At 39.3% G+C, this 14,186-nt stretch overlaps 1 protein-coding gene across 4 annotated transcripts in view; it reads right to left on the bottom strand.

Moving 5' to 3' along the window:
• Positions 1-6,448: 6,448 nt before the first annotated feature.
• Positions 6,449-14,186, bottom strand: part of DRD3 (dopamine receptor D3) — a 43,357-nt gene continuing 35,619 nt past the window's right edge. For 3 of the 4 annotated variants that reach the window (XM_077118325.1, XM_077118329.1, XM_077118328.1), the window contains exons 4-6: positions 13,557-13,634; positions 9,285-9,630; positions 6,449-8,089 (exon numbers count right to left, since the gene is read on the bottom strand). In XM_077118325.1, coding sequence (XP_076974440.1) covers positions 7,893-8,089; positions 9,285-9,630; positions 13,557-13,634 — 621 coding nt within the window. In that variant the 3' untranslated portion in view covers positions 6,449-7,892. The remainder of the gene's footprint in view (positions 8,090-9,284; positions 9,631-13,556; positions 13,635-14,186) is intronic. The other variant, XM_077118327.1, reaches the window with a different exon arrangement.

Below are 14,186 nucleotides of genomic sequence, written 5' to 3'. Positions count from 1 at the left end.
ACTGTCTCAATAACTGTAGCTTTATAGTAAATGTTGAAATCAGGAATTAAACTTTTTTAACTTCATTCTTCTTTAACACATTGTCTTTTTCATTTCTATTATAAACTATATGATCAGCTAGTTAGTTTATGGGGGGTGGGGGTTGAGTTTGCTGGATTTTTAAGTAAGAATCATAAGGAATCAATAGATAATTTGGAAAGAACTGTCATTTAAAAAATATTGAGTCTTCCAATCCAAAATCATGGATGTTAGAGGCTCTTGTTCTTGAAGGATAAATATGTTCATTATAGGGCAATAATCTCATTAAGCTTTAAGTTATTGCCTCTACCTAGTCATTTGGAAGTCCTAGAATTAAGAGACAAAGAGGTATATGATGGAACATTCTGGCAGGGGTAATTGAATCTTGATTATCCAGAGAAGGTAAGGATATTGTTACACCATGGGGACAGGGTAGAATTTATCAGTCACCTGGGTTATCTACTAAGGTATCTCTTGGAATCTCCTTGCCTAATTTTGATGATAAATGGACAGGTATAGCAGTCATGCCCTGAGAAAGCCATCGTTAGAACAGAGGCTCAAATGCCCTATGGTCACTCCACCAGGTTAGCCATTTAGACCAGCAGAGGTACTAATAATGGGTGAGGGGAATCTCAAATTGATGATAGGAGAGGGTGACAATGAGATTCATGTTGAACTTGAGATCAGTGGCAGTGGTGGAGATTACAGTCCATCCCATTAACCTTCCCCTTGTAAATCTCAGTAAGAGAGATCAACTAGACTCTTGGTAAAGGTTTTTATTGTTGTTGTTGTTTGTTTCCTAGAGCTTATTATATGAAGATAGTGAAACCAAGTAGCACAAAGTATAGACAGTAGTAGATGCTGTAATGTACCATCTGGATCCCTCTTTCAGGATTGAGGCATGCATTCCCCTAGTTGCTAGCAGTGTTGACAGCTAAAGACTTTCAACTGAACACAGTCTCCTTGCCTAAGTTGTACCATCTTCCCAGAGGTAGCCCACATCTAATGACTTACTGGAACCACGGAGGCCTTGCTTACATCATATCAAATTAATAAGATAGGACGGGGGTGCAAAGGTAGTTCAGTGGTAGAATTCTTGCTTGCCATGCAGGAGACCTAGGTTTGATTCCTGGCCCATGCACTTGCCAAAAAACAAACAAACAAACAGAAAGCCAAACAAACAAAAATTCAACAAATGGTGTTGCATTAATGGGATACTCACATGGAAAAATAATGAAATGTGATCCCACCATACGGCGTACACACACATAAAAATAATAAGATGGGACAGCTTGCTTCGGAGCTGCCTATGGGATTCTCTTTGTGTGGCTGCATCACATTTCAATTTCTCCCACTTCACTCTCTTACAGGTGTTGATCTCTAAGGTATAGTCCATTCAACCTACCCATTCTGCACGCAAATCTCCTTCTCAAAGTTTCAAAATGAGCCATAAATAGCCAAAGTAATCTGAGTTGGGTCATTAAAAGTTGAATATTCCAATCATAGGGGATAATGAGTCCATGGAACTCTGTACTGGTCAGACAACATTTAGACAATTGTGTCCCATTTGGGACCTTGTATTTTAAGAGAAACACTAACAGCATAGATCCATCCAGAGGCAAGCAACAAAGATGGAGGACATAAAAAATATTTACTTGAGTAAGGATCAAAGAATTGAAACATTGGAAAACTGTCTTAAATCCCACAAAGACTGTCAAGGGGAAGATGGCATATGCTGCTCTAAAGAAAAGAATAGAAATGAAAGGGTGGATTTTATAAGGAGGTTGATTTTGGTTTAAGGAAGAGAGGAATTTTCTAAAGGAGAAAGCTATTTAAACCTACCCTTCATATATTTGTGAAGGAGTGAGTCAGCTTCCTAATACAGCTGGGTTATCATGGATCAGAGATGTTGGAGGGAGGATCTCTGCAAAGATTAAGGGGTTGGGCTAGAATCCCTTCTGACTCTCAAAACCATTGATTGTAGGTTGTGATAAGTGATAACCTTTTAAAGTTTCTTTAATAGGGAATCTTATGGAATAAGGAATCTGCTCAAAGCATAATGCAAGGCTTAGCAATATCAAGTTTTTCTTAAATGGAATAATACTCTCCTCCCCCCCCTTTTTTTAAGGAGTGCATGGGCTGGGGGTCAAACCCAGTTCTCCCACGTGGCAGGCGAGAATTCTATCTCCTCCATTTTTGTCAGTCTAGAGTGGTGCTGGATGGAGTAGCTGAAATAGCATAATATTCTCTCTCAGCTTTACTCAACCTCAATTAATCTGTTATTGAATTCCTTTTTTTTTTTTTTTTTTGTACATTGTATGGAGGGGTCACTATTCATTATTTTTTCCATGTGAGTATCCCGTTATTGCAACACCATTGGTTGAATTTTTGTTTGTTTTTTGGGGAAGTGCATGGACTGGGACTCAAACCCGGGTCTCCCACATGGCAGGTGAGAATTCTACCACTGAACTACCCTTGCACCCCCTTCACTTCCTTTTTAAGACACAGAGAAGCAAGTAAGAATTTTCTTTGACCAGCTTTGTCTTTTATTATAAGCATGTTTACAAGTTTTTCGGGCTCAGAGGATAACTTATAAACTTCTAGAAAAATATTTAGCCTGTCTTATCAGATCCTTAGGAATTCAGACTTACCACTTTTTACTGATAAGAAAGTGAAGGTCCAGAAAGTTTGCAGACTTGACCCACGTCCCTAAAGGGAATATAGGCAAAGGCTGGAATCTGACCTCTTGCATGCTGAATTGCACATCTTTTGTACATTTCCCCATATCCTTCAAGTTCTGAATCTTCTTGCCTTCTAGACTACTTTCACCATGTCCAGTCCACTTCTCCCAGGCAGGAAGGGATGGAAGAAGAGGAAATGGTGCCAAACTCGGCTATTATGAGGAACAAAGATGGAAAATCAGGAAATAGGTGAGCTGTGCTCTTTATCCTCTGGTTAGGGAGAAGAATAGAATACCCAAGGAAGCCCTGGCAAGTAAGTATCTGCCATCAGCCTGGATATTAGATCATGCTGTGCTTCGGCACTTGGGCTGTGTAAGCAGGGAAGGGTGCCCTTTCAGGTGCTATCCATTTGCCTAAAAATCAGACTACAAATTCAGTCAAGTATCCTGGACATATTTTGGGAAAAAAGGATTAGAGAAAGAAGATTTTATGTGGAAGACTGGAAAGACTAATAATTTAATGCAATTAAAGAATTATCAAGGAGAGAAGAAAGAGATTCTTGGTGATGATAGAAAATAATTGTTTAGAGTGGAAATAATAATAGTAGTAATAATAATAATCTTTTACATTTATTAGGGCTTCATAGTTGACAAAGCACTTATATGATATTTCTGACCTTCAAATGGCTTATCAAGGATTTCCAGGTTTTCAGATCCCCATTTTTCTGGAAACTGAGACTTACAGAAGTTAAGCCATTTGCCCAAGGATACTTGCTGATGCTAGCACTAGAACTCCAGCCCTTGACTCATTTCTGTCCATCGAAGTTTCCATAAAGAAGCCATCTCACATTCCAGCCTAGCTCCCTCCCTGGGACACATCCATCTTCAGAGCCTTAGGGCCACCTCTGCTCTCCTCCCAGTAGCTAGCAGTCTCTACACAAGGAAGGGACTGGATGCACAATGAGAGTGTGGGTGTTTAACTGAGGTTTGGGTGGGTGGAATGGACGATCCCGGGTCTTGTGCTTGGAGCTGACTGGATTCTGCCTCCTCCAGTGTGTGCTATAGAGCTGAGTTGACACTGGCATCACCCTCATTAGTCTCTGTGTTAGAAGGTAGTCATGGAAACTCATTCCCTAAGCTGATGAGGAGAGCATTAGGTAGAAAGGAAGAATCGCGTTAATTGCCTGTCACCCTCTCTCTGCTCTCTGTGTGTTTATTCAAATTAAGCTTTTTCAGTTTTTGATGTCAGCAGATACTTAGTGATTAGAGCACAGGTCTGAGAGTCAGGACCTCCAGTAAACAGGCAGATGTGAGTTAATTTCTTACCCTTTCTGCATCTCTATTAAGTTCTGACCCAAAGCATTCTGAAAAACAAATCTCTTTGCCTACCCTCTCTTGGTTTCTGACCCAAACTCTCTGTACTGCCTTAATTTTAACCATCTCTAACTCCATTTCCATTTAAACAGCCATTCTCCTTCTAGAAAATAGAGCAAAGACTCCAAATTGAATTCTGCATTTGTTGAAATTTAATGTAGAACAGAGAGTTGTTAAGGGAACCAGTGAAAGATATTCTACTGTGTGTTACCCATGAAAAAGGAAGTGAAGGCAAGATCCAGCACTCAGGAATAAAATCTTCCTTGAGATGTGCCACCATCAGCACAACTACCCACTGAGCAGAGCTGGAGGAGGGCTGCAAAGATGAGCCCTATTCTTTTCCCATCCTATGCCTAGGGCCTCTTTTCAAAAGCTGGGCAGAATTATTTGAACTTCTTTGAATGCTTCTTGCTTGTTCTTATCTTTAGGCTTTTAAATGTATTTTTCTGTCTGGAACACCCTTTCTACTTCTTTATTAGGTCTCAGTCCTGATAACACTTGTCCTGGGAAGCCCTTCCTGGATCTCCAAAGCTGCATGTGGGGCATTCCAAAACCATGATTCCCCTTACCATAGACAACAAGCAATAGTACCTCCTCTACTGGACAAAGAGCTCTTCTGAGGACAGGAACCATGTCATCCTTGGTGATGTTTCCCAGCACCAAGCAAAGTGGCTGGCATATGAAATGCGATCAATCAATATTTATTGAATAAATGACTGACTTAGTAAATGAGTACATGAATGAAGCTTTGGAGGATAATGACCAAGAAGAAGGAAGTATTTATTTAAGGTTTGGAGTTGAGTGTCGGTTCCAATCCATTTGGATTTCCATACTATTTAGATTTCACCCAATTAGTATGGGCAACTGTGAGGCTTTGGAACAAGTTTGGTCTCCAGAACAGTTTTGCCCCAAGGAACCCTGCTCTATTTCAATCAGGCCAACATTTCTCCTAGGATTTTTGGGTATACTGGCTCTGAAAATAGTGACTCTGAAGTGAATTGTGCTAGTTCATGGCAGGAACTGTAGAGGTAGTCAAGGTAGAAGGAAGGGTCCTAGGTTGAGGAGGCTGAAGCAAGTGCTTGGAAGATGGGTTTGGGATTCCCTTAAGAGGTCAGAAGAAGATTCTAGGAAAGAGAAATTGTCCAGGATGGGATAGCAGACACTATCTAGGGAAAAGGTACCTCTCAGTTTAATGGTGGAGGTGACAGTAGGAATTTTCCCTTATATCTGTATGGTGATTACAGTTTTAAAGGGCTCTCAGGAACTATGTTAAAGTGGAGATAAAACTGAACATGGAGTAGGCAGATCTGCATACTTGCCTCTCAGCGGGACAACACGTTTCCTTTCTGTAAATGAGGGAGAGGGTAGAAACAAATACTCTAAGGACCATTCCAGTTCTGAACCTTCATTATTCTTTAAAAATAGATTATGGATTTCCCATGTTATTGTCCCCTTTTCTTATCATAACTCCTTTAGAAACTGAACAGGCAGGAGAGAGAAATTAACGCCTTGGGTTGGATTCTTGGGAATGTTTAGGGGTGGGTGGGGGAGGATACGCCTTTCCTGGAGGTTTTTGCTCCAATTTTTTCTCCTCCCCTATACCCCGTTATCTCTCTGGTAGGAGGTCAAAGGGGTTAATTATATGGGCCTGACAATCAGACAGACTGGCATTTGAATTCCAGCTTCCCAGTTTTGCTACAATTTTACCCTGGGCAAATTTCTTAACCTTCCTGGACTCAGTTCCCTCATCTTTAAAATGAAGCTTACTTTCCTAAGGTTATTGGAAGAGTTGAATAACTTGATATAAAAAAAGCATACAATATATTTGCTATCATTCTCCTTCACAAATATACTGATATTGATGCAGTTTATGCTTCTAGCTTTAGAATTCAGATTTTATCATGGAATTTTATGAGTTTTCACCCCACTGTTTCATCTATCTTGTGTTTATTTTGCATGAAAAAACTTAGGAATTGGGCAGTACAACAGTGGCTCAGCAGGCAAGACCTGCTGAGCTGGAGACACAGGTTCGATTCCCAGAGTCTGCCCCTGCAAAAAACAAAACAAAAAACAAAACAACAACAAAATCAAAACCCTAGGAATCATATGCTTCTACTTCTGAAGATATATAATGGTTTCAGTACCAGGTTTGCTTGCACCATAAATCTATTGAGTAGTGGCCCAAGTTATAGGAACTAGTGGGCAGAAGAATTTCCCACCAAGTTACCATATAAATATTGTTATATATAATAATATTTTAAAATACTGGCATTAAAAGCATTCAGGAATAATAGATAACTAACTCACTGTGGGAGGGTACATATATTTCCTTTTATATACTTCAGAATTAGAGGAAGAAAGATGGGGTAAGGGCAGCCTTGTTTTCTTTGTAAAGTTCTTATACACTTTTAAGTTTTAATGGTATTGCAGCAGGTATCTGTCGTGCCTATATACTGAAGTTATTAAAAGTAAATGCAATAAAGTTTAGGATGATAACATTTCATGAATTGTACATAAATTGCAGCTTGATTCTGCAATCAGTAAAAATAACTTCTGTAGGTGAGAATATATATGATGAGAATATTCAAGTTCCTCCTAAATGCAATTTCAAATGACAACTATACATTGCTTCTATTATACCTATAGTATAAGTTTTGGAGGTGATGAAGTATAGAATCTGCATTTACTTTACAAAGCCTGTCCATATAATGGATTTGGGCAGCTACCTTGCCTATGCCCTCAGTTCCGAGGTCCTTTGGCAGTCTAGATGAGTTCTTGTCACCTATGACAAGTAATTGGTCAATAAGAAGCAGATGGTGACCTTCTTGAGGGCAGAGGCTGTTTTATTCATTGTTGTACATCCAGCATGTGGGGAAGTAACTGGCATTTAGTAGACACTTATTACTTAGTGAGCCTCAGGAGTCTGAATGCATTGGGTCTCTGTAGAGCAGCAGATGGCGATGCCTTGGGTAGGAAAACCTTATAGAGTTATGAAAAGCATTTCTAAGGCATGTTTTGAAACACAGGGTTCAACAGTGAGCCTACAGTGGGAACTTCCACTCCTTTACCATTCCACATCCCTATCTTGAATTACTCTGGAAGTCGAGACTCTGAAACTGCCTCAAGAGAGTTTGGCAATAGAACCAAAGGGCCAGCTTGGCTATGGCTAAAATGTAAGGGAAGCAAGGTTTGAAGCAAAGCCCAGGTCCCAATGTGGGATAATGTCTCCCTTGGGGTGAGGAAAATCCCAACCAAATGTAGCCAAAAGGATTCTACAAAGAGGTAGAAGCATTGGCCTTGTCATTCATATTTCAGGATACAGTGAAGGAGAAAGGAGCGATCAAGGGGAAATGTGCCCACAAAAATACAAGGTTAGTCTGACAGTTAATTAGAGGTTTGAAGGAAGAGAGATGGGCTGTTCTACAAGATGGTTTACTGGCTGAGATTTCAAGGCCCTCTGGCAACTTGAGAATTATGAAATCTGTTCATTTTTTGTTCACTGTAATGAATTATGCCTCTGATGACAATTTTGTATGTGTGGAGAGTCATGTTTTATCAGCTTCTTTCTGAATTATTGCTTTTCATTTGCAGGTCCCCCACCACTTGAAGACTGCCAGAATGAAGTCAGATTTTAGCTGGGGCGGCAGAACATTGTGTTTTGGAGGAAGCAGTTGCCACGCAGGGATGTCCTGGCTCCAGGAATCCTCTTCCTACCACATGTCTGTGGACATTCAGCAGTCTTTCTGAGCAAGCCCTGGCCAGGGGCCCAGTGGCCTGATCAGCAGAGGGGGACACAGAGAATGTTCCCTCCCTTCCTTCTTTAGCAGGATAGGATCTTAAGGAAGGCTTTGCGGAACTCAACATTGAAGGTGGTGTAGATGACGGGGTTGAGGGCACTGTTCACATAACCTAGCCATGTGGTGGCGCTGTACAGCTCTGGCGACACATGGCATGCTTGGCAGTGGGCATTGAGAACGTGGGTCAAGAAGAAGGGCAGCCAGCAGACAATGAAGGTCCCTAGGTTTCAAATGAATAGAGAAACTGGGTGAGGCGTTTGCTTACTCCTTTTGTGACAATATAAAAATGATTCATGGTTGTCTGCATTATTCTACTCACTATCCTAAAATTTTTACATACCCATCATTTTTACAAGAACTCCATGAAGTCGGTGTGATTATCCCCATTTTTCAGATGAGAAAACGCCATGCTGACACCTTTAATTCATTTCAGGCCTTCGTTACTAAGCCAAATTCCTCATTCGATCTCTGTGGTTCTTTACTAGCCTTTTTTTTTTTTTAATGTCCCAATTGAATTTGGATATTTTTTTAATGTTCACCCTTGCAAGACATGAACCTAAGCACTGATAGGGAAGACCTACTCCCCCTTGCCCCCTGAGCATTTATTTATTTATTTTATTAATGTATTTATGTCCTTATTTTATTACTTAGGGAAAAAAATCTTAGAGATGTAATTTACACAGTTCCTGTGGTTAAAGAGAATACATTTAGGAGATTTAATAAAGTCCCCAGTAGATGAGAAACTTGGGGTTTGTCGGTGACACTGAGTAGGATGAATTGCCTTTAATAACTCTATATGTTACCTGCGATTTATCCATTTTTTTTATTTCCTTATTTTAAAAAGTTAATATTTTTCTTACTAAAAATCAGTTCTGGTTTTATATACATTATGGAAAACTTGGTAAATACAGAAAAGTAGAAAGAAGAAAAATGACCATCTGCCAATCAAAGACAATCACTTTTGATATCTTGGTGAATTCAGTCTCTTTTTCTCTGAGTTTAAAATAATCAAGTTGTTATCAAACCATATGATAGCAGTATTTTATTTTGCAATGCTATTATTTTCACTAAACATTTAAAATTAAGTTTTATCTGTGCCAGACTCTTCCTGAATATTACCTTATCTATTATTTGATTTATCCATTATAACTGCCTTTGATAAACAAGAAAACAGCTCAGTTAGATGACCTGTTCAGGTTCATAAATTTCAATCTAGGTCTTTTAAAGTTCCACTAGAGTGAATATTTATATATGAACCCTTTTCAATTGCAATGTCAATGTTTTATAAATGGTACTGTCATTGGATTTACTTCTGTCAGATGCAGTTACCCTAATCCCCTCTGCCAGTTCCGCCCACCTCTGTAACCCAATCAAACCAACCCACCCCAACCCAAGTCCACCCGACTCAAACTCACCCAGCACAATGCCCAGCATCTGTGTTGCCTTCTTCTCCCGGAGTGGCATACCCCGAGGTTGCAGGGACCCCAGCTTCAGGGATGTTGACAACCTGCCATTGCTGAGTTTTCGAACCTCTAAGCTGAGCTTGGGTGTCATGGTTGGGCTGAGGGAGTTCCGAGTCCTTGCCTCCCTTTTCTGCTCTCCTTCCCCTTCTTGGAGGCCTGGTCTCCCCAAAGCAGTATCTTGGCAGATGCTGTAGTAGCGCTTCAGCTCCATGTGTGCCTGGCCAGGGGAGAGGGGCTGTAGGTGTGACAACAGAGGGTCCTGACATTGCTGGGGATATTTTTTATCTTCTGAATGTTCCTGAAAGGGAAAGATAATTCAAATACGAAAGAAGAAACCACGATTGCATGAACCCTACAGAGGAGCATCTGACTGAATAGTGGGGTCATGGAAAGTTAAGGCAAATTAAATCTGTTTCTGACTTTATAACTATAAAGCACCTAAAAAATCATGACAATCCCTTGAGGAGCATAACAGGACTGTGACATTTCCCTTTTGAGTTAGAATGACCTGGATATACAGAGGAACATATTAAATGATATCATTGAGATGCAAGGAACAAAATCTGGAATGTGGGAAACTCTGCAAGACAAATTACTCAGTTTCTTCAACAAATAAATTGCAATAATAATGATAATTATTGTAATAATTTCAAGTTGCAAAGTATGGGCCTTATGTAAATTTGATTCAAACAAACCACTATAAAAACACGTACAAGATAATTGCAGAAATTTGAGCACTGACTGGATATTTAATGATACGAAGGAATTATTAATTTTTGTGTGTGATGTGATATTGTGGTCATGCTTCTAAAAAAGAATTCTTATCCTTCAGAGGGTCTTGCAGAAATGTTTATGAATGAATAATGTGATGTTTAGGATTTGTTTTATAATAATCCAGTGGAGATACATGACTGTGGCTGGGAGTGTAGATGAAATAAGATTAGCCATGAGTTGAGAATTGTTGAAGCTAGCTAATGAGTACAGGAGGGCTTTTATATTTGTCTTTCTTCCTTTTTAGTTTAAAAATTTCCCCAAAAAACAAAGAAACCTCGGGATTTTCAACTCAGCTTTCCTACTTAGTAGGTATATCTTTGGGCAAGTGAACTGGATATCTCTGAGCCTCATCTGTAAAATTGGTCTATAATAAATAATGATACCTACACTTCACAGGGTAATTGTGGGAATTAAATGAATATCTATTTTATCTATTAGTGCATTGATTGATTGATCAATCTGAAATAGGATTTATAGACATATAGCTTAATGCAGTGCCTAGCATAAAGTATTTAATTAATATTATTAACTGTTAACTTATTATGGCCACTCAGTTTTAAAGATGAACAACAAGGTTTAAAGACAGTAAATGTCTTATTAAGGGCCAGACATTAACGAGTAAGAATCCAGACTCAAATCCTTTTAAAAAAAACAGATATTCACAGCCATGTGGTCTAGTGTGTTGTACAGGAATAGCAGAAGTTCTGTGAATTGGACAAATTACTTAAATTCTGTGAGTCTTGGTTTTCTCACCCTTAAAAGAAACATAATAACAATATTTACTCTATAATGGTTGCTGAGAGGATTAAATAAAATGGGCACATATGGTGTCTGGTAGGATCTCAAAAAATGGGAGCTATTACTTTATTATCTTCATCATTAATGAGGCTCAGAATTATTATTAAATTATTATTATTACTGAAGTTAATTCCTACCATATAAGATTAATACGAGGAAACAAACACAAAAAGCTTAATTTATTGAGAAACATATTCATTTCTTCTGCTTATAGAAGGAGAACGTTTCAATCAACATTAGAAAAGTTTGGAGTTGGGAGAAAGCAGAAATCACTCAGGAGTTCTGAAGATTCTCACTCTAGCTTTTTGGTAATCTGACCTCACTGCTCCCTAACCTCCTTTAATACTCCTCCTTTATATAAATGAACTTTGTTTCATCTAGAATTACTGCTCAGGAGATAACAGTCAATGCCTAATTGACTGTCTGTCCTGTTCTTCCTCCTCTTCTCTTGCCTTATTTGCATCTCTTTTGAGTTGTTCCCTCTATGATAATGCTATGCGGTATCTGAATCTATAGAGCGGGGATGACGGGGGGCGGGGAGGGCAGAATTTCTCTGGCAATTTATCTTCTAGGGGAAGCTTTGCTCTATGTATTCTTCCCCATTATCCTTTGGTTAAAAAAAATAAATTGGGAGAAAAATAGGATTGGGATGAGCAGTTCCTGAAAATAGAAAACTGAGAATATGTGGATATATCTGGCCCTCTTTTTTGGGGGGTGGGTGGGTGGGTGCCCAACACCTGAACTTCTTTCCATGTATGAAGAATCAGACTCTGTGTCAGACAATCTTGAAGAAGTAAACAAACTTGAGTAGAAGGCCGGGGTCTCTAACTCCCATTACTGAAGCCATAAAGACAGACATTCCTTCCCTTACTCCCTGCCACTGGCAGCCAGAACTCTAGCACAGTCAATTGGAAATCCTGACCCGAGACCTTGATCTGGAGCTAGTGAAGCATAGAGACTTCAGAATTCATCTAGCAGTGGGGACATTCAGAGTTCAGTGTCCTAAGTCTCCTAACCAGATTCTTTCTTAGGCAAAAACAGCATCTTCTGAAGCTGTTTTTCATCCCTCTCATTGAGTCTGCGAGCTCTCTGTCAGATTTCCTGTAAATGCTTTTTCTAGGTAAGTCAGTGTCAGCAACCAAGAGCCCTCACTAGTATGAGAAATTTTCTGCTCATCCTTCACTTTTCTCTCCTTGGACCAAGGAATCTTCCAGGTGCACAGTGCTGGCACATTATACACACTTAGAAACCATTTGTGAATGAACAAATGAATGCATGATAGTGGCCTTCAAGATGATTTGGTGTTTTTAAAACTGTGGTCCATAGAGATATTCCTGTGGGTTTTATGGTGATAAATTTTGAAAATTTTTGCCTTCCTTTTGGTGTGATTTTCTAATAATTAACATAAGCGTATTCTTTTTATCTGAATAACCACTTTATAACCACAATTTGTTGAATTAATGAATAGACAAGTGGAGTTACTGCCACATATATTCAGAGTCTATACCATATTTATGATTACACTGGCACTTAATGATCTTCTAAACATGGCAGTATTGACTTCTAATACATTATTTCTGAAACCAGGGGTCTGAGAACAAATTCTTGAGTGTGACTATGAACTCATATTTGAGAACATTGATCTAATACATCATGTCTCCATTTTGCAGATGTAGAGAATCAGTTCTATATAAAAGGAAAGAGAGTCTTTAAAGCTATATATTGGTGAATGTATTTTCAACCCTCTCTGCAAACCTTTCCTCATGATTGCCATGAGGAAACACTGGATTCCTCTCAGTCTGGGTGGCAGAACTCTCCAGCTCTTGATGACTGGACAAAGCCTACTTCTCCACACTCCTGGCAATGCCAATATCTTGGCTTTCTAGTATCTCTGTTTGTAGTCATTGCTTTTCCTCCTTTGACTGTGGATTGAAGGTGGACTGGTCTACTACAGGAAGCTTTGAGCTTCCTATCCACCTTCTATCATTTTTCAGCAAGAGTTTCTGTTATATCAGTCCTGTGTAAAAAAGTATTTAATTAGCTATGCAGAAATTGGACAAATCTCAGATCATCATTATGGGTTTTTGAAGCTTCATTCCTAATGCTTGTTTGGCTGTGGAGTCCAGGGAGATGGAATTCTGGTCAAATTAAAAACCTTCAGATTTTATTCTGCCCTCTGGTTATTGGGTGAGGACAGGGCTGGCTTCAGTTGGAAAGGTAAGGCCCAAGGTTATGCAAGAAATTGTCTTGGTTTACCCCACATTTAATGTCAATGAGAGCACTTAAAATTCTCATATTAGTCTCCCTTCTCTGCTTTCTCAGCTATGTCCACGTTTGTTTCATTGACACCCTGTTTCCTCTAGTGCAAATGGTTCTGGATGACATCTTCACAGTACATCCAATAGTCATTGAACTCCAGTCATTGTGTTTCAGCCTAATAGTCACATGCTTTCTGAACGTAATTTGATGTTTCTTATTTTTCAGCTTAAATTAGGCAGGATCTCAGATGTGGCATGTATTTTAGATGCAAGTATAGAACTGAGGCTAGATTTCATTTTGGGTTGGGAGTGGAATCAAGATGAGCCAGTATCATGGGATAAGGTCTCTTATTCTTTTATTCTTTCCCTATAACCAAAGACAAGGCTTACTCACCATTTTCCCAGTAGCATCTGATGGAAATCTGGCCCTTATTGAAAACTGCCGAATGGGGTGTAGCTGCAGACAGGTAGACTAGGGTGGATTGAAGAAGAAACAATCAGTTGTGGATTCAGTCCTACATGACTAGCCATGCTCAGTCATGCTGAGACAATGCTTCATATGCAATTTGTTCAAATCCTCAGCCTTGGATCCTGACCTCATATTTCGTGGGAACCAACAGGCTTTTACTATCTAAGCCTTGGGGAGTTTGATTTTGAGAGTCTGAGCCTCACTCAGATCTTCAAAGGATGATCTAGACATCCAAATTGAACTTGCCTTCAATATCAAACTCAGTTGTTTGTCAATGATGCCTTTTTCTAGCATTAACCACTCTCCTCTTTTAAATTCCACAGCACTTAGTATTTGGTGCTTAATTTTCCTCACTTCACATTTGGCAAACAGCCCATTCAGTCAGGAACTATTCATTAACTTTGGGAGGAGGTATGCTTTCTTTGCTAGTTTAGATTCTAAGCTCATGAAGACAGGTGTTGTATAATATTTCTGGTGTCCCTAGCAGATTGCAAGTGATCGATATTCATCCATTTATGTTTCAAACACATCATGGTAAACTATTATACCATGGAT

This window comes from Tamandua tetradactyla, chromosome 10 (assembly GCF_023851605.1).
Source record: "Tamandua tetradactyla isolate mTamTet1 chromosome 10, mTamTet1.pri, whole genome shotgun sequence".
Taxonomy (NCBI): Eukaryota; Metazoa; Chordata; class Mammalia; order Pilosa; family Myrmecophagidae; genus Tamandua; species Tamandua tetradactyla.
This window is presented reverse-complemented; position numbering and strand designations above follow the sequence as displayed.